At 33.9% G+C, this 21,104-nt stretch overlaps 2 protein-coding genes across 10 annotated transcripts; both read right to left on the reverse strand.

Annotated features, from left to right (window-relative positions):
* Positions 1–776: 776 nt before the first annotated feature.
* Positions 777–6,726, reverse strand: LOC107848782. 9 transcript variants are annotated; one of them, XR_001668191.2, is made up of 5 exons: positions 5,744–6,180; positions 4,557–4,608; positions 2,504–2,604; positions 1,979–2,032; positions 777–1,226 (listed from the first exon to the last, which is right to left on the reverse strand). XR_001668191.2 is itself a non-coding variant. In XM_016693522.2 (5 exons), the coding sequence occupies exons 1-5, from the start codon at positions 5,884–5,886 to the stop codon at positions 1,159–1,161; spliced, it is 411 nt and encodes a 136-aa protein (XP_016549008.1). In that variant the 5' UTR covers positions 5,887–6,145; the 3' UTR covers positions 777–1,158. The 9 variants fall into 9 exon arrangements, 1 of the variants encoding a protein (XP_016549008.1); XR_001668195.2 differs by having other exon boundaries at positions 2,504–2,597; positions 5,658–6,146; XR_001668192.2 differs by having other exon boundaries at positions 5,658–6,127.
* A 3,573-nt stretch (positions 6,727–10,299) lies between these two features.
* LOC107848771 (3-oxoacyl-[acyl-carrier-protein] synthase 3 A, chloroplastic-like) lies at positions 10,300–20,577 on the reverse strand. The gene is made up of 9 exons (NM_001324658.1): positions 20,480–20,577; positions 19,765–19,809; positions 18,478–18,626; positions 17,877–18,013; positions 16,957–17,062; positions 12,614–12,732; positions 11,519–11,583; positions 11,205–11,430; positions 10,300–10,521 (listed from the first exon to the last, which is right to left on the reverse strand). Exons 1-9 carry the CDS (start codon positions 20,575–20,577, stop codon positions 10,300–10,302), a joined length of 1,167 nt encoding a protein of 388 aa, NP_001311587.1.
* Positions 20,578–21,104: the final 527 nt, after the last annotated feature.

Here is a 21,104-nt window from a genome sequence, read left to right on the forward strand (position 1 = left end):
AAAAAAAAAAAAAACTATTTCAATTTTTTTCTTACCTCATCCCCTAACCCGAAACTCAAACCCCTACTCCCTTAAAAAAAAAGATTTATTTTTCTTTTAAATTCAATTATTTTCTTTTCCTCCGCTACCTGACCCCACCCCTACCGACCTCCATCCCCCCCGCACAAAAAAAAAATAAGTTTTTTTCTTACCCCCCCCTTCCCCCCCCACCCCGCCCCCCCCCCCCTACTAGCCCCCCCTCCTCTCACCCCACCCACCCCCTCCCCTCCCACAAAAAAAATAATTTTTTAATTTATTTAAAAAAATAATTTTTTTTCTTATCCCACCCTTTTTATCCTATTCGTTCTCATTGTTTTTGTTAAACATAACAAATACTTTTAAAAAATATTTATACTCATCCAATTTGCATAACGAACATAAGAATATGCGTAATAAACAACTTGTTTTTCTAGAAAACGTTTTCTCTTCTTCATATCGAACACCCTAAAATAAGTATTTTTCAGGGTCAAAAATAATTTTCTAAAACATATTTTTACTATTTAGCTAAACATTATAATGTATTTTCTGAAAAATATTTTTTTATTCACCAACCAAATACTAGAAAACATTTTGCAGAAAATATTTTTCATCCACCAACCAATCACAAGAAAACAAGTAAGAAACCAACTTATTTTCCAAGAAAACATTTTCTAGGAAAATATTTTCCATGCAAAGTATTTTCCTTCACACCAAACACACCCATAAAGTAAAACTACTAAATTAAATAAGACACTCAATTTGGTACGAACTATGAGTAGGAATGACCTTAACATCCGTTAACAAGCAGGCATTCCCGGGATCTATTCCATTAGAGAGCATAGATTGCCAAGATAACTAGGATCAACGGCTCCAAAGTTCAAAACTCTGTGAATAAACGGTTCGGCCCTCTAACCTTCTCCACTTAAATACAAGTGTGGTAAGGTTCAAACCCCATTATGTGTGCTAAACCACACATCATGTGATGCACTCATACCACTAGACTAACACACCACTGACCAACATACCAAGAGAAAGAACAGTTGAAATTAGTTTTCATACAACGATCGATGGTAATCAAGTACATGACCAGCAAATATATATGACGATAGTGGTTGCAAATCAAACACACGAGGTTGATCATTAATGTCGTTGATTTTCCAATGCAAGGTCATGCCATGTATCTCCATCAACTTGTGGAGCCTCTTGATCTGCAAAAGGATACAATTCAATCATCCAAAGATGAGAACTTATTGAAAGTAGTCAGCATGAAAATAACTAACAAACGGATCTGTTCCATAACTCATTGAACCCTGTTATCAGAATTCAGAAATCAATAACATGTGAGCGCACCAGGAAATATCTAAATTACATCCACGTACAAGTGTTCTTGATCTCTGTTTATGCCAAAACCCATTTCAGAAATAACCCAACTATAGCATCAAGTTCTCATTAATATTCCATCAAATGCTTATAAGCAAAAGCCACATGATACTAGGCTACTAGTTGAAATGATGTATGCTGCAAGGGGTTTAACATCAACGAGAACAAGTTAAGGAAGCACTTCAGTACACACCAATCATGGATGAACAGAGGCTAGATTAAACTTTAGGGAAAGTTATCACAGGTTTGCAAAGCCTACTAGAGAAATATCAGAGATGACTTTTTCAGCTTCTTTTCAAAAAGTAATGTAACCACATATGAAGTGATTAACCAAGAAAATTTTGTGTTAAAACGTAGTCCTATCTGGGGCACTGCAACACTAAACAAAAAGGGGCCAAGAGCTAGAAGCCATATAACAGCTACTCACTTTACAGGCATTTTGTTCCAACATAATGTGGTGACAAATAAAGTCTTAAGTGTCATCTTTTGATTTCATATTGCATACCCAGACCAACAATTAAGTACTAAAGCATTTCCACATTCAATATCTCCCAAGCGTATGAATACAAGTAATACTAACTTGAGTCTTCGTTGTCATCTGTCTTTGGAAGTAGTACAGGTGGTAAAGGGCGATCTGCGGAAAAGGATGAATTTAAAGCACCATCAGTAAATTCTAACATGCGTCAATTCTTAAGTAGTTAAGCTACACAAGATACATGGAAAATGGAAAAAAGAAAGAGAAAATAATTATAAGAACATACAATAACAATTACTCCCTCGATTTCAATTTGTTTGACCTACTTTCTTTTTAGTCCATTTAAAAAAGAATGACCCTTTTCCTCTTTTAGAAACTCTTTGATTTCAACTTTCCACATGACATGTTTAAAACCACAAAATTAAAGGGCATTTTGGTAATCAATATGAAATGGAAGTGAATATTATATAGCTGAATTAAGATACGTATGTGATTTAGAAAACATCTAGATTTAGAGAATTCTTAAGCCAATGAAAAAAATACAACTACGTGAAATATTTATTGTTTATACTGTTCTCTTCAAGATAGAAGCATAGTGGAGTGATTATATTCATTGAATAAGGATAGTACCATCAGTGGGCAGAGTATCTCGCATCCGTTCTTCATCCACAATGTCTATGAGGACTCCCAAGCTGAGAATTCGCTCTGCCGTGCTTTGTTTTCTCTATATGCTTATCCATTTAAAAGATGAAATCTCTAGTTAGATGAGATAAAAACTTAAACAGGACAATCCACATCTATGCCAAAATTTATCAAATTGAAGTCCCAAAATAGTCCCTTTGGACTTAAGTTCAAAATCGTCACTCTTCTTTCACTTGGAGCACTAAATAGTCCTTATTGTTTGTCAAGCTAGTGCACTTTTAACCCTTTTCCAAAAAAAAATGTTAGCTTTTAACGAAGAGAGAAAGATTTCATCTCCGAAGAAAAAAAGAAGCCAAATTTGAGTTACATCTTATGCATTACTACCAGCAACGTTCACTATTTTATTTTCTTTAGAGAACAAAGAACAATAGACATGACCAACAACGTCCATTTGGTGCTCTTGCTTTGTTGCATTGTCCAACTTGAATTTGGTATAAATGAAGCAGCAGATGGAGTTTCCATATCCACAACTTCTAGATGTTGGCATCGTTAGAATCCTCAATTTACTTAAGACTTAGAATAGACTACTCAATTTGATATTTGATGTGCAGTGTGAATAGAAAAGGATGAGATTCATATAATACCCGATAGAGATTCAACTGAAAGTCACATGTACTTATTTTCTCACAGTAGTTAACATTAGAGAATCTAAAGAGAGAGCACATTTTTTAGAATCAAAAGAACCTCAACATAACAAAAAGCGATCGAGTTAACTCCAAATGAATAAACAGTAGACCCTCTCAAGTTACTACCATAAAAGATGAGTGCATTGTAAAAACTATTGCAAACTGTGCGCAACTTAAGCAAGAATGTCCTGTATCGGCCAGCATTACGCTGTAAGTGATAAAGACATCTGATGGGCAGTGTGAACATAAAAAGATAAGATTTTTATTATACCCGATAAGCATTAAATTTGGAATCATATACTAACAATAGCTAACATAAGAGAACGTACAGAGAGATCCCTAGTTTTTAGAAACAAAAGAACCTCAAATAATTAGCAAAGAGCAACTGATTATACTACACAGGCATAAACACCAGACCCTCCAAGTCACTATCAATGATAAATACAATGATAAATACAGGGAAAAAATATTGCAAACTCAGCACAACTTAAACAATAATTTCAAAAATCGGCTAGCCCAGACAGATAATCTCCTAAAACAAAACATAGAGGTAAGGAAAAAGACTTAACAGAACTTTAGGAGATGAAATAAGCAAATTGAGTTCATACAGATAACAGAGCGATGCAATCATGATGCTCTCTCCCTAAAAAAAGTACTCCCTTTGTCCCAAAGTATGTGTCACTTTTCACTTCTCGATACTCAAACAACGCGAACTTTGACCGACATTTTAAGATGTATTATTTCACCATATTAATATGAAAAATTTGTAACTTATAATATATTTCATACCGTTTGGACACAATCGTAATTTTTTTTTTAGAAAAAAGGGCAGCCCGGTGCACTACAACTCCTGCTATGTGTGTGGATCTGGGAACAGACTTGTAGTCTTAGTTGTTTCCACGGCTTAAACCCATGTCCTTCGGGTCACATGACAACAATTTTGCCTTTTAAAATGTAATTTTAAAAGTATTAAATTAATCTGATTCAATCTAGCTTGAAAATGGGTCAACTTATGTCATGATCCGAGCCTAGGCCCTGGACGTATCAGGCACCCAAATTCATTAATGACCTAAGAGAACCACTTAGCTTTGCTCATTAGATTCAACTAAAAGTGTGGAAGAAACAGTTATAAAACACTTCATAAATGTCTAAGTTATTAAATCATCATTATGGAAAACTCTAAAGTGTTTCAAAGATACTGAAATCATCTAAACTAACATCAACATAGGTCTATGAAGCCTCCAATAGAATGAGTAAATGATTGACCTGGGACAAGGCCCCGACTATATGATAAAACTAAAAGAATAAAGGCAAGACATCAAATGAATATGCCTTCCGAAAGATGGAGGGCTCACCAATAGTGGAAGCAGGTATTGTTGTAGGAACCACAAGCATACGCCTCGAAACCTACATCGTGAAATGATGTATCATCCAAGACGACAAAACGTACTGATCTAACACATATATATGAAACTGAAACTGTACTGATTTCCAGAAAAACCAACCCAACGTCGGCAAAATGTGGTCTTGGGTAGTGAATCAAAACAAGTCCACCCCCTCTCGGTCAACCATCTAATTCTCATAAGCCCATATTCTACTCATGTTCATCACATCAATTATCTTTCAAAAATTTACATCTTTATCTCATCAATGCTCCATTTAATCATGAAAAAAATTATTCTATTGGTATCATCATATCAAGACTTGCAAGTCAACTGTTCATCTTTCTAAACTTCACTATGGAGGTTTTTAAGAGTTCTAGCATCTCATGAGCTAAGATATACTTCATACAGTTCAAAGATATACTTCATACAATTCATTGAAGACCATTCAAAGAAACTTCTTTGAAACCATTAATCATGAAACAATGATAACGTAGTCAAATCCCCCACAAAAATAATTTTTAAAGTCATGTTCATCTCAATGCGTTATAGACTTGAAATTAGAAAAGGAATTCCATCAATGGGTCTATACAACAACAACATACCCAGTGTATTCCCACCTAGTGGGGTCTGGGGATCAATGGGTCTATCTTAACATAAATCATCCTATTCTCAACTCAAAGTATAAATTTTAAAAAAAAAAAATTTAACAACCCAAAACACAATTCGAAAAGATAAAATAAAAACTTACACTTTGGGGAAGAGCATTCATAAAAAAAATAACTTTTTAAAGAACTCAACTTTCACCCTGAACACTACTTGAGATATAGATTGGGTATAAGAAACCATGATTTTAAAATTCCAAAAAACCGAGGGTAGTTCCACATAGCTTAATTGCTCCAAATTCCCAAGAAAACATGATTTTGGAAGTGGAATGAGCACAATTATTTTTCTTGACTTTTGGAGATAGGTTCCTTGAAAATCCTAGGATTCTTAGTGTAGAATCTTGTTAGAAATCCAAATTAATGATTAGAAATAATTAAGAATGCTTTGAGATACATGGAAGGAACATACCGTGATGTTGGAGGATGAACAGAGGAGAGAAAACCAACTTAGGGCTTAAAAGAAAGAGAGAAGAATGAAATTTTTGGGAAATTGACCTTTCGTAGTGTTTTCTCGTGCGTGGTCGCACAACTGGCGCCTTGTTTGCGCAGCTGGTCACACTGTCTTCCTCGCACGGTCTCGCAGAAATGACGGTAGTATTGCCTCCGCCGCGCGGTTGTGCGGACTGCACAATGCCCATTCAAATGGTCATACCTTTTCGCACATACTTCGGATTGACAAACGACCGGTGGCGCTGGAAACTAGACTCAAGTGCCTTTTAATCCACATCCATAACACTTTCCACACTTAAAAGAATTGACCTTTACACCTAAATACACTCAATTTCACCAGGTTCGGGTTTAGTTACATACATTCAAATCTTAGCCTGAAAGTTTGGAGTGTTACAAATTACCTCTTAGAGGTACGAAAAGTGACACATATTTTGGGACTTAAGGAGTGACAGTCCCACTAGTTTAGCAAACAATACAACAACAATATACCCAGTACCCAGTATATTTCCACCAAGTTGGGTCTTGGACACGTAATCCATACAACTACCTCAGAGGTGAGATAGAAAGGCTGTTTTCAATAGACCCGCGACTATCTAGAAAATAAATAGTAAAAAGACAAGATACAATATAAATTATCACACCCAAAAACACAATAAATAAGACTCACGAAGTAATACAACAACAAATACAATATTCTGAAATAATACTAATACTATAGCTACTAAAACGAATAACAAAGATATAAGGGGCTATTTTGGGACAAACAAACAATCTGTAATCTACGATTCATGCACTAATAACTGGTGAAAATTCGAAAATTAATTAGGATATTCAGAGATACTAAATATTAAGTGAAAGAGGGGAACTTACAAGTCTGATTTCGCTGGAGACGGACAAGTATTGGGGATTCTGATACTTTAATCAATATTGCAAGTTTGATAAAATTCTAGAGCTCTATTTTCCTACTTTACTTAATAGTTCATTATATTAAAAAATATATTTTCTGGTTACTTTTTGATATCAAAAGAAATTTTTCTCTTATTTTATTATTGATATTAATAATTTACTCTTTAAATTATTTTTCAACACTTAATTTTACACATCAATTAATATAGGGAAAAGGGTCAAAAATAACCCCCTACTTCGAAAATTTGACCAACGTTACCCTCAGTCATATTTTGGAGTCATATTTACCCCGCCGTTAAGAAAGTTATCAAAAATACTCCTCATTTTAACATTTTCCTATAATGGCAAAATCATAGCCACATGGCATGATATTTGAAGTGAGGTGGATGCCACGTGGCATGCCACCTCAGCATCATACCTTTTTAAAATTATAATTTTTTTTCTTTAAGTTTTGTTAATTATTTAAGTTTTTAAAAATAATTAAGTTTCTTAAAATGAATTCCTTTAAGTTTATAAATTTTGGATGCCACGTAGAATTCAGTTAATCCGCTTTTTAAACTGACAAGAATTATTTTATTTGTGCTTGTCATTGCTGAAATTACACGTGAAAAAAATTATGTTGAAAAAAATTAATTTTTTCCAAAAAAAATAATAAACTTAAAGGAAAAAAATATTAATTTTTCCACGTGAAATTTTACATTTCAGTTTTGTTAATTATTTAAGTCATGAATTCTTTTCATGCATTCATAAACTTACATAGTTTTGTTAAAGTTTTTTGTTAACTGTTAACAAAATAATTAAGCCATGGATTCTTTTCAAGCCAAAAATTAATATTTTCTAAAAAATTAATAAACTTAAATAATTAACAAAACTTAAAGAAAAAAAATTAAAAATTAAGCAAAAAGTATGATGTTGAGGTGGCATGTCACGTGACATCAACTCCACTTCAAATGTCATGCCACGTGGCTATGATTTTGCCATGATGAAAAAATGTTAAAATGAGGTATATTTTTGATAACTTTCTTAACGACAGGGTAAATATGACTCTGACTGAGGGTAAAGTTGACGAATTTTTTAAAGTAGCAGGATATTTTTGACACTTTTTCCATTAATATATGAGTATTGTGAAAAACAATCTTATTAATCATTATTTTTAAATATTGTGAAAAATTCAAAGTGAACGGAGACAATAATCAATCAAATTGAGGTTTCATTTGGTCCCAATTGGAAATTAGGTTTATCTTAAAGTCAAAATTTTATTTAGACATATAATTTAGAGCTTAAAAGTTGTATTTTTTATTCTCATAAACATAATTTTTTTCATAATTTGTCAAAAATTTTCTAATTCTTACAATGTTACCAAATAAGCAAATTATAATTCATAAATAAAATATAATATCTTAAGACGATATTAACAAGTCACATAGTTTTATGTTAATTTTATAGATAAATTATAAATTTGTAAATATAAACCTATGAGCCAAATTTTAATTTAAAAGAATCAAAATCACAATTCGAAATTGAACGGAGTTGAAATTTGAAACCAAAATTTTAGATTGAAGTTAATTTTTTTTTTTTCAAATATCATAGAAAAACATTGATTTCAAATTAAACTTCAAATTACATGTCCAGATGTCTGCTAACATATTTAAGTGCAATATCCTACTACCATATGGATGTTTGGATTGAATTTGAAAGGATAAAATGATATAAAATTATAAGACATATTATCATGTAGAAACTCTAATTATATTTTATATTATACTTTTAAATGATTATATATATAACAATACTTTTAAAACATAGCAACTTAAAAAATATATATTTCCGTTGATTTTAATCTCCAAATTTATCTTATAAATTTAGACATTTTCCTCCTCGTTCTCTTCATTTCTCGGTGATTGATTAAGAAACATAATTTTCTTTGTACTTTCTTTTTTGAATATTTCTACAAATATAAGAAATATAATTGAGACGTTTTTTGTAAAGTTGAAGTTATAATTCTCTATTATATGAATATATTATATGTTGTTGTCGTTCAAACTATGATTATCAATTTATCAGACTGCAGAATTGTTGTCGTTTAAACTATGATTACCAATTTATCAGACCGCACAATATTGAAATTAAATTTTAAATACCGAACCATACTAAAATAGTTTGATATAGTAATAATATAATATTTTTAAAATAAAAAATTAAAATCTAAATAAATAAAGGGCGGGCGCCGAAAAGGAACCAGCCCTGCCTCTTCAAGAAAGCTTTGCTTGGTAGGCGCTGCCTACTCACTCGGACAATGCTCTGAACACGAAAGTGTGCAGTTCCGCCCCCTTCTCCCATGCTGAGTCACAGGCAGCGGCCCGTCGCCGCCCGGCCCGCGTTAGAGGGGAAGATTAGCAAAGCGGGAAAAGAAAGAGGGAAGGGGAGCAGCATCTTAATGGATTGTTGGGAGCAATGTGGATACTCCTATGGACCCGTACCACGAGTACACTAACAAGAGAGGAACTACGAGCAGAAAGACTCACTCTGCTACTGAAATTCAAGAGATTGCGTTTAAATACAGAGAAAGAGAGAGTCAGTCTCTTGAGCGACCGATCAAGGTGAGTAGGGATGCAACTCCGTGGACCGCTCGTCGGGCCTGATAGGTGGTGGTTTCACACCCTTCTCAAAGGAATCGTACGTGACACTCTCGCGTCATACGGCTCCGTCCCGAAAGCAGGACCTTCCCTTTCCTTTGAGTCAACGTTCAATCTAAGACAGCGCTGAGCGCTGATAGCTTGTAGTGAACAGCCCCATTATGAAACCAACCAAAAGAAGCCTTTGGTACTTAAGTAGTTAAGGTTTGGAACCCTTGCTACTATGATAGAAAGCCGTTTGCTTGTTGCCAAACCCTTCGCCTTTCTTTTGAATCAAAGTAGGTCGGGACTGTTGTATTTTAGTCGGTCGGGGGAAGCGGTAGCTTCGTGCTCCGCTTCTCTCGCGCTTGCTTGCGTGAAGGCTTAGAGCCCTTTTCGCTAGGTCCAAAAGCTTCCCAAAAGATCTGATCCAACAGAAATCCCGCATTGAGCGTAGACTAGTTCATTAACCCAGACCATGGCTTGAGACCATTGGGATTACTGAAGTTAAAAGTTTTCAATACAGTAACATGTACACTCCTAATTATAGCTAGTACTACTATTTTAAAGTCCATTTATGATTGAAAATAGTAACATGTACACTCCTAATTATAGCTAGTACTACTATTTTAAAGTCCATTTATGATTGAAAATATTGATTCCACTGCTCGGCTTTGCAATATATTCGGGGAATAAAAGTATAGACGATAGTTATATACAGAATAGTACTAAAAACTTGAGATGCATTTGTATTAATATAAAAATTTGGATCAACAAAAAAAAGAAATTTTTCCTCTAATATTGAAAAATAACAATAGTTTTCATAAGACATTCTAATATAAATCATTAAAATTACAATGAAGGCATGCGAGGACCTTTCTGGGACATAATTTCTTCCTTTATTGAGTTAGCTTAATATGATCAACATTCATCATTTTCACATCGCTCTTCCGAATATATATTTTTGAACTTATTATTAAATATAAACATTGTGTTAAATGTGTATACAAAAGACATATACTTTGCAATCGTTAGTTTGGTGTAAACATCCCGTACAAATAAAAATTATCCGACCAACATTCATCCCCATCTGAATATTGCAGAAGCCCATGTAAGGCCAGCTCCAAATCCAGCAGCAGCAATGACATGGCCTGGTTGCACCTTTCCATCCTGAACAGCTTCATCCAATGCCAAGGGAATCGATGCAGCGCTAGTATTCCCATAATTTGCTAAATTTGATATCACGCGCTCTGATGGCACCTCTAACCGCGTTGCTATACCGTCTATAATCCTTTGGTTTGCCTGCACGTAAAGTAGAAGTAAGACTGAATACATGCACGACAAGTTTACTCAACATTTAAAGAACAAATTCGAGGTCCTAAACGCAAACAACATAATGTAGATATCTAAACTCGTTTTAAGAGAATAAGAGTGATGCAAATTGTTAGTTTGATACAAGGATGCCTACTAACTTGAAAGCTAAGTTTTATAGAACAGTTATACCACTGACAAAAGTATATGGTAGTGAATGTCGAGGGGAGAATTTGATTTTTATAGCAAAGTTAGGGGACATAAATGACTTTATCCAATTTAAAAAAGGACATGTACCTTGTTGCAAAACCTCAACATTTGACAGTTCTAAGAGAAACTAGATTGATGTTTTGGCAAGATTAATCACTGCAAATTATGGACAATAATATCTTTCTTATTAGTTAGTGTCTTGAGGAGACTCTAAGAACCAACATGAAGTCATAAAGCTTTAATTACTAAATTGCTTCACAACGGTTTGTTCTGGATTCATTTATAAATCTGATTCTAAATTATGTTTCACGAAAGATCTGATATAGCTATAGATGCAGTTGCTAGTTCGTTTCTTCCATATATAATAGCAAAAGAAAGGAAACAATTTTCGTAATTTCTCATGAAGGAAACAATTTTCGTAATTTCTCATGATTGACATAATATTGTATCTCAGAAAATCATACCTGATGAAGGAGCAACCAATCAAAATTATTAGAGCCATCTAAGCCTGCTTTCTCTAAAGCTGCTTCAATTGATTGTGGCACCACGCGAACAGCAAACTTGAAAATCTCTTTGCCGTTCATCTGGAGATAGGAATAAGAGGAACACTTGGGCGGAAAACTAGTCACGGAATGATTTTCATTTGATGCATCATCTGTTTCATTCTCTTTGAAAGTGGAAATCAAATGTCTTGACAATGGAAACCACTAGTTAGTGCCAATCTGAAAATGAGGAATTAGTAATGTAATTCCTACTACGATGAATGAGCGTAATGTACCTTTTACCATCACCGTCACTGTGCAAGTCGAAACCAAACAAACCATCTTCTCCGATATCACAGGCCTAAAAGAAATATTTTTATGTGAATTTTTAGAAATAGATGTTGGAGAACCAGTCACAGAAGAAACAAACTCACAGCTTAGCACTATGGAGAAACATCTCTCCATAGTATATCGACACTTGCTATAGTTTGATGATTTTCAAACTTCATACTCTCCTACATGAAAGGATCTGAGTCCATCCATATGATATTAAGTAAAAACCTATTATGGAAAGAATGGGAAAGTAAGGGAATCAACGTGTTTCGAATTTTGTCTTTGCACCGACCATCCAATTGACCATGGACTAAATGGCCAATGCCTCTATATCCAGGGACTACCACACAAACGCAAGAGGTACATCTCATGTCTATGGGCCACTATAATTGATGAAGTATTCCCAAACCAAATCAAGTAGCCGGTCAGGCACATAGCTAGATGTAGCATGGCAACTACAGCATGATATTCAGAGCATGAAACAGATATTCAAAATTTACAAATTCAACGAAAAAGATTATTTCTGCTTGAACTCTAAAAGGTATGCCAAAAAGGACAGTAAATAAATAGTATCACTCAATATAAGAAATAAGATGCAAACAAAATATGATTCAGTGTATGAGGACCGGTGAGGAGCTATTTCAACCGCTTACTCAGACAAATCTGAAAGCTAAAGTAGCAAAACAACCTACAAAAGAACAAACTCATCGTACATGTTTCCAGTCTAAGTTTCATTCGAACTGCAAACAACCTGTTCCGATGGAAAAAGGGGCTTAGCACACTTTATACCCATGTCCAGTGACTACTAATTCCTACCCATCCCAAACAAAAAAATAAGTAAGGACTTTATATATTATTAATACACTTTCTATTGATGTGAAATCCATTTTATTTCTCTTGTGTGCATGTTGTCCTACTAGGGAAAAAACGTAAATGTCAGGCAAAAATTCATCTAATGCAAATTGAACTTATTTTTTCGGATGGTGCTAAAAGAAAACCTAGCAAAACGATGCCTTTTCTATTCAATAATTGGTTCAGAAACTCTCCTTTATCGATACCTGCACAAGTACAGCACCAGCAGCATCGCCAAAGAGAATACAGGAACCTCTATCCGTCCAATCAATGAAACGAGAAACAGCATCAGCACCGATTACAAGGACATTCTTAAAACCACCAGCTGAAATAGGAACAAAAATATTATATTAGCACAGCATATCTAGGAACAACATACAACATGCAACTTCTCTATAACAATCATCTTTTATAGCTACATTTTATTATAAAAACCTGTAGAGAATTGAAGAAGAAAGGTGTAGTTGGGGAGAACTTCTGCTAGTCCAAGATCGTTAACTAAGATTGGAAGATTCAACTAAGAAGAGGAAGCTATAAAAGAGAGGAAGAACTTTAATATGGAGAACACTGCTTGAATTGGTTTTGTTTTTAAGTTGGTTACAAATGTATAAGACCATTCCTATTTATACTTGTTCATGGATGGTTCTAGAAAATATTCGATGTTTATCTTCTATTACTCTAGAATATCTAGATAATTCTATAAGATAAAAATCTAATGATCCTTATCTTCTACCATTATTCTAGAATATCTAGATAATTCTACAATATGTTTATTCAAGATACTACACTAGTATATTCTAGAAGAACCTATGATATTCATTCACTAGATTATTCTAGAAATCTAACTAGAAAACTATGATATTCATTCTTCCAAAAAGTATACTTTAGTTATTTTTCACTCTCCCCCTTAAATTAATTTTTTGGAAGCTATCCCAAACTCATTGCAGAAGAACTCAAACGAAGCTTTGAATCATGCCTTGGCAAAACTCTTAGCAGTGCTTTCCAAACTCTTCAGTCTTTTCTCAATGATAAAGATTTTTCATCATCGATTTGTCCTTGCCGTGTTTTATGATGTTGAATTTTCGAGCTCCCTTTTCACTACTGGAAACACACATGTGATGGAAAATTTTGGAGCTCTAGAATTCAAGATTTTAAAACTCACTCTTTCTAAAGCAACTCCATAACACAAGGATACTTCACCGGTATCAGTCTCCTCATTTAATTTGATGGCGATCTGATCATCAATTTTTTGTGAAGCCTCAGTATCATAATAGGATCCACCACTAGATTTCGTTTCTACCTCTTCAATCATATTGTATGTCTCTCCATCTAAAATTGGGGCTTTATTTTCAACTTCATCATTCATTAGATCTTTAGCTTCATCATCAACTTCCAACATTTGCTCTGAGCCAGTTATTGAACTTAATACGATAGATGATTGATCATAGACTTCAACTTGTACTAAATCTCCCTTAATAGTTTCTCCGATAGAGTCATCATTGGCATATTGAGTTTTAGACACTGTTTGCTCATAACTTACTTCAATATCCTCCACGTCCAAACTTTTATTGTCATTTTTAGGATCTGCTTCTTTTATTTCCTTAATAGCAGCTGCCATGTCACTAGTCTGAATGTCTTCAGTATCATCTTGCTTCTTATCAGTGACTTTCTGCTCCACATAATGGGCTGTATTATATTCGATCCAATCTCTTTCCAAATTTATGAAAGCGAAGGATTTATTGGACTCTTAGTTGATAAGCCTCTTCCCCATCCTTCTTCTTCTTCTTCTTCTTCTTCAACAACTTTTTCAGTTTGAGTCATGTTGCTTTCCGTGGCTCGAAAATATCTTTTTATGTGTCCTGCTTTGCCACACTGATAACATCTGAGAGGCTTCTTAATATAATTATTAAAAGTTGTTAGGGTTTTTGCCCTGATTTTCTTACTATATTTAAGTTTTACTTTTTCTTAGAAGGAAAATAAAAGTTACCATAATTACTTTTACTTTTCCCGAAAGAAAAATATAAAACTTTTTCATATTTGGCAAACCTCTTTCTTAGATGAAAGGTTTTGGAACTCTATAGATAAATGACCCCCCTTCTCATATCATAATACAATAGCATCCACAATGTAGTCATTAAAAAGTATTTATTTAAGGTGAGATTTCTCCCAATAGGTTTAATGTTTTTGATATTAGGTTTTATAATATATAGGCCGATTGACCAAAATATATAATAATTTTATGCTTTTTTAGTATTGTTTTCTTTGTCGTCTGATTTATTGCAAGATTTGCAAATGTTAAGCTTCCGCATGATGCTCTCTCGATTTCAAACCCAACAAGTGGTATCAGAGCCCACGGTTCAATAAATCGATGGTCCAATTGTTGAACAAAGTTGCAATCAATTTGGATGATAATGAAGATTTTTGTCGAACTACATGTGGAGAACAAGTTTCAACCATATTTTCAACACGCCTGCTGCTGTATCTTTAAAAATAAAAACAAAATATTACTTTTAAACTAATTTTTAACCATGATATTTTAAACCTTATTTTTAACCATGGCAAGCAGCAGTTATGAAGATTATTTCAAGAACGAATTTCATGCACGTGATCAAATGAAGAAAATCAACCCAAAAAGAGGAGATTTGTTAGGATTTTTTCCCTGATTTTCTTACTATATTTAAGTTTTACTTTTTCTTAGAAGTAAAATAAAAGTTACCATAGTTAATTTTACTTTTCCTGAAAGAAAAATATAAAGCTTTTCCATTTTTGGCAAATCTCTTTCTTAGAGGAAAGGTTTTGAAACTCTATAAATAAATGACCCCCTTCTCATACCATAACACAATAACATCCACAATGTAGTCGTTAAAAGAGTTTGGTTTAGGGGGAGATTTCTCCCATAGGTTTATGTTTTTAATATTAGTTTTTATATGTAGGCCGTTTGACCAAACCATATTAATAGTATGTTTTTATTATAGTTTTTTGTAGTCTTATCTATCGTCTCATAGTTTGCAACTAATAGCTTCCGCATAATGCCCTCTCGATTTCGAACCCAACTAAAGTCTCCTCCTTCTTTCTAGGTGAGCTTGAACCACTTGAGAATCGAGTGTAAGACATATCTCTTGCTTTTCTTTTAACGTTCCTCTTGTTAGCTACAAGAGCATTTTCTTCCCTTTCTTTGACAAATTCACAACCAATTGTTTGGCTAGTAACTCCTCTGACGACAATAAATTCTCAAATTCCTCCAAGGATGGTTGTTTAGCCCATCCCTGAATAAATGTCACAAGGGGAATGTATTCTGGTTTCAAACCACGAATGATAATTCTTCTCATGCGTGCGTCAGAGATAACCTTATCCATATTCAATAAAGAATTTCAGAACATAAGTTCTTAATCTTTAAAAAATACTCGGCAATATAAAGATTACCTTAAGTGATGTTAGCTAATTCATTCTCCAATATTTGTAGCCGAGCTTCATTCTTCTTGTTGAATAACTGATCGAGGGTCCTCCATATTTCATGAGCTAATTTACACGTTATGATATGGTCAAATAAACTGGAGGATATAGACCTCTTCAGTATGAACTCCGCCTTTGCATTAATCTGCTTCCACTTCTTGTATGCACTACTATTCACCGGTTCGTCGTTCGGGGACTTGTGTTACTCCCATTAACAACATCCCACAAATCCTCACCACAAGATATGATTCCATACATGTCTTCCATACCTTGCAATTGGACTGATTCAACAACTCCATTCCCAGTCCATGAACGCAAGCTACTTAAATCCATTCGCATAAACCAGTTGAATCAACCACAAACCCGATCTTGAAATAAACAGACGTCCATCTATGACTTTGGCTCTATTCCATGTAGAGAATAGCTGAAGGAAGGTGTAGTGGGGAGACCTTCTGCTAGCCCAAGATCGTTAACTAAGATCGAAAGATTCAACTAAGAAGAGGAAACTGTAAAAGAAAAGGAAGAACTTTAATATAGAGAACACTACTTGAATTGGTATTGTTTCTGAGTTGGTTACAAATGTATAAGATCATCCGTATTTATACTTGTTCATGGATGGCTCTATAAAATCCTCTAGATATCTGGTGATGTTTTTTTTTTACTACTCTAGAATATCTAGATAATTCTACAAGATAAAAATCTAGTGATCCTTATCTTCTACCATTATTCTAGAATATCTACATAATTCTACAATATGTTTATTCAAGATACTATACTAGTATATTCTTGAAGAACCTATGATATTCATTCACTAGATTATTCTAGAAAATTAACTAAAAAACTAATGATATTCATTTCTCCAAAAAATCTACTTTAGATACTTTTCACTCAAGCAAGTTTCCTTTGGAACCAATTTTTCATATTATGTTACATTATATGACCTGTATAATAGCCAAAAAATAACCGGACAAACGACACTGCTGTAAAGAGCATCATTAGCTAAGTATTCAACTATTAATACATAGCTATATTATGTAAAGAATAATTATATAGTTCACAAAATTTTATAATAAAGGAAAAGTTTTGAAGATTCTACCTTTGATGTAGCAAGAAGCTGAAAACAAACCCAACAAGAACCCGCTACAAGCAGCCGTAATGTCAAAAGCCAGTGGATTTCTTTTGCAGCCCAGTGCTTTTTGGATCTAAGAAACGAGAAATATCAAGGAATGATTAAAGATAATAATAAGACAGTTGAGAAATTTAGATAATTTTGGAAAGAAAAAATCAATGACAGAACTAGAAATTAGTAAAGACTAGAAAGGAAAAAGAACTTAAATAGGTTAAATATATTCTAAGTAAATTTTGTTGGATTGAGAAGCTACAATAACCTAAAGATTAACGAAATACTTTTTTCAGTGACAAGTCAGCTATGTTGCTCTGACTCTTAAAACTGTTGTTCACCGTGTCAGATCCTACAAAAATGCACTATTTTTGGTGGATCCAACACACGCCTATTGGCATTTTTGAAGAGTCCAAACATCATAGCAAGTCAGAGTACCACCGCATGTCAAGCTAGTGAGTGTAACTAGTAGACCAGGGAGATTGAGACATTTAACCAATTAAATGACCCAACCATTTCAACTTTATTTTTTCAGACAGTAATGATCACATGATAGAAAAAGTTCAATCAGTCAAAAGAAGAGCATCTTTTTATAAAATTCACAACTCTTCTTGCTTTTGTTTAATAACACTTTAAGCAGAACACGTTGGGATGCTCAGTTTTCATATAAGGACCAAACTATGATCTTAACTATCTGGGATGTTATAAAGTCTGTCCTTCATTGGGTTTACATATATGCATATGAACAAGAACTAGTATATAACGACACATTTCAGGCACAGGAAACTATAAATGGCAAGTTTTTTCAGTAGCAGATTAGCTAATCACTAGTATAAACTGGTGAATTCTGTTGGTTCAAGTTGTCGACAAAATGTTACTACTCTACAAAGTCATACCACCGGTGCACTGCCAAAAAGGTCATCTCCAGTTGAAGAACACATCAAAATTAGATCAACATCTTCAGGAGGAACATCTGCCATCTCAAGAGCTTTCCACGCAGCCTCTATAGCCAGATCCGTTAAATTCTCTTTGCCTATAGCAGTGTAAATCAGATCGCGGCCTTGTGGCATTTATATACAAAAATATTTTGTATTATTTTTCATATACATTCAAACATGACCAACATGTGCTGACAGGTACAGTCATATCACATATGCCTATCTAAAATAGCATCACAAATTTGATTCAATATTTTGTATAAGAAAATGCTACAACTGCATTCCACTTTCACCAATAAAGGAAAGTTTGGAGGATACTGACGTGCCCTATGCTTGTAAACATGTCTGTTGATTTAATAGAATTCTTTTAATCTGTTTAGAATAAAACTTAATCAGCAGTAAATTGAAATATAAAAATATCTTCATACTGGAGAGAGGAAAGGATAATTAGTCATTGCATTAACACGTCATGTTATTGTCATTTCTTTTTTGTCAAAGTACAGAACCCACCAACCACCTGTAGTAGGTTAGTATGTATCAATAACAATGAAAGATTCACCTGAAAGAACTCTACGGTGACGAATTCCTGTCCGAACGGATATCCATTCGTCATTAGTATCAACAATTTTTGCAAGATCATTATTGGAAACTCTCAGACTTGGTACTGCAGAGCCGCATCCTACTAGTTTGCAGCCTGTGTTAACTAGTCTGTACATACGATAAATGGTAAGTAAGAAGTTCTGTCAACAATCTAATGTAAATTTGAGACTGCTTCAAAAAGGCAAGTTTACTAAGAAAGGGTATATATTACATATTAAGCAAATTCCACATTGTAAAAGTGTAACGCTATGCAAGCCAGAGCGCAAATTCACATGGTACATGCTTTTGGGCCGCCTCAACAATGATGTACTGCCCCCGCAACTTAGGGCTCAATAATGATGTAGTGCAAAGCACAAATCTGTAAGGTTTGTAGGCGAAAACTGGCAATACTTTCCCTAGGCATCAGCTCTGACAAATATTATATTGAAGTTGAACTTTCGCGGTTCAATGGTGTTGCAAATCTCAGTGAACGAACACTCTTAAGTCCCTAAGAGGGCTATACGTGACGCCCCTTACTAAGGGCGATTGAACTGATGAGGGTTAGTCAATTTAAAGGACTAACACTCATTTAAGCAAGTAATGTTTTGGAGAAGAGATGCACATGACACCTTTCGCAAATCACACATTAGAAAGGTAGGCAAACGTGACGTGCTATATAAGACACAACACAAGTTTACATGGTAATGGTTTTTCTGGCTTTATATTACAACTTACATTTTATACCTAATAATTTAGGCATTCCACTTCATTCACCTAAAAGTGGAAAAGAGGAGGACCTTCTGATGCAAAGTTGAAAATATCTACAGTAACAATTAATCTTCATTAACATAAGAGCAAAACATCTAGTACCCCCGAACTGTGATCAATTTTGCTCCAACTTCAGGGGGTCCTATTACCCCCGAACTAAATTTTAGTGTATTTTTATCAACCTTTTGACCTGACATGACATCTTTTGTCAACCTTTATAGCTAACGTGATACCTTTGATGTGGGCCCCATTTTATGTAATAAAGTTGTCACGTCAGCACAAAAGGATGACAAAAATATGCTAAAATTGAGTTCAGGGGGGAAATAGACGAAGTTGGAGTGTGCCGTAACAACTTTGGTCCATAGTTTGCCTTAACATAAAACTAACCTAATTTAGTTACTAATTTTTGCAAGGCAAAATCAAAATCAGATGTCCACATTAATTAAGAATCTCAAGTACACAATAAGAAGTTGATAAAATAAAAGTTTTAACACATTACCGTGAAAGCTCCACTGCACCTTTAGCTGTAGTGGAACACATTATCCTGTTGATAGTTCCACCAGAGAATTAATCAACACTTAAGCCCATGTAATTCCTATTGACTTAAATTATACAAAGTAATATATGCAAGCAAATACATTCTATATATCACAAAATTCCTAATTGAGTTATAATCAACCCTTTAAAAAAATTCAAAAATAAAATATACAAAGCGGTTAGGATTTTGAGTTTATGAATTCTGAATTCTAAAAAAATGCATCTTACTCGATTTTTTATAATTTTTCTTTTTTTTTTTTTTACATATTAAGCTATATACAATGTGTATCAAATAAAAAAAAGATATTTTTTGAAAATATCTTGACAAGATTTCTCATGGTTCAATCTAAGCTATAAATCAACTCAAATTTTGATGGATTGAAAATGAGTTGAGCCGATAAATGGACGAGTCAATAATCAGCTCAAACATGGGCGAGTTGAGCGGGTTATGGTTTCGTGGCCTAATTTTTGCAACCTCTAGTCATAGTCAAACATTAAAAAAATATATATTTCAAAAGTAAGAAGAACTTATTTCTATTCAAGAAGATCAGTAATCAAAAAATACGAAGCTAGGATTTTGAGTTTATTAATTCTAAATTCTAGAGAACACAACTCAATGGATTTTTTTTACATTTAAAGCTACTGAGCTATGCGGAAATGCTTTTGCATTAACTCACAAAGTGGGTGCTCCTTGATGCTGCCACATTCTGCTGATCCCAACGCCATTAAGTACTACAGGACATGAAACACCTGTAGCTGCGATTGTGTTCGCCATAAAATCAAGCTCGAGCAATCCAGAAGTCAATGCAAATTCAGTTAAGAATGTTCAAACTTTAAAGAAGTAGATTAAAAGTTGTGTGATGAAACAAATGCAGATACATAAAATGGAAGAATGAGAGAAATAATGTATGAAGGGAGAGAATGGGAGTATACTAGTTTGTGTGTATAATGCACATGGCATGTATAATAAAAGAATGGTTTATTGTGCATTACTTGATCTTAACGCCTAGTTGAAAATTAAATGGTGTAGATACGGATCTTTTTATAAGGTCAACGTTAATTGGGTAGCTCTATTATATAGTTTGTTGAACGTTCGGAGCTAGCATATACTCAAGGTTCATTCAAAGTTTTTTGGTGAGAAATTATATATTTATATATGGTTAAAATTATTTTTTATGCATATATAGCAAATGTTGAATTCCCTTCAACTAATTCATGTGTGCACTTTTGAACCCCTTAATGAAAATCTTCGCTCTGTCACTGATTTGTTGGGTAAGTTTATACAAACATATTTTTTTTTAT

This window comes from Capsicum annuum, chromosome 1 (genome assembly GCF_002878395.1).
Source record: "Capsicum annuum cultivar UCD-10X-F1 chromosome 1, UCD10Xv1.1, whole genome shotgun sequence".
In the NCBI taxonomy this organism is placed as follows: Eukaryota; Viridiplantae; Streptophyta; class Magnoliopsida; order Solanales; family Solanaceae; genus Capsicum; species Capsicum annuum.

What these genes read in the sequence shown, in the direction of transcription:
- LOC107848782 (XM_016693522.2), bottom strand. Translation starts at nt 5,886, where the DNA reads ATGGGCATTGTGCAGTCCGCACAACCGCGCGGCGGAGGCAATACTACC. An exon ending in ACGAGAAAACACTACGAAAG is followed by an intron (nt 4,609 to 5,743) that starts GTCAATTTCCCA and finishes TTCACGATGTAG; the next exon opens with GTTTCGAGGCGTATGCTTGT. An exon ending in AGATGACAACGAAGACTCAA is followed by an intron (nt 1,227 to 1,978) that starts GTTAGTATTACT and finishes ATCCTTTTGCAG; the next exon opens with ATCAAGAGGCTCCACAAGTT.
- LOC107848771 (NM_001324658.1), bottom strand. Translation starts at nt 20,577, where the DNA reads ATGGCGAACACAATCGCAGCTACAGGTGTTTCATGTCCTGTAGTACTT. An exon ending in GGTGCAGTGGAGCTTTCACG is followed by an intron (nt 18,627 to 19,764) that starts GTAATGTGTTAA and finishes TCGTATGTACAG; the next exon opens with ACTAGTTAACACAGGCTGCA. An exon ending in CTGGTGCTGTACTTGTGCAG is followed by an intron (nt 11,584 to 12,613) that starts GTATCGATAAAG and finishes TATTTCTTTTAG; the next exon opens with GCCTGTGATATCGGAGAAGA.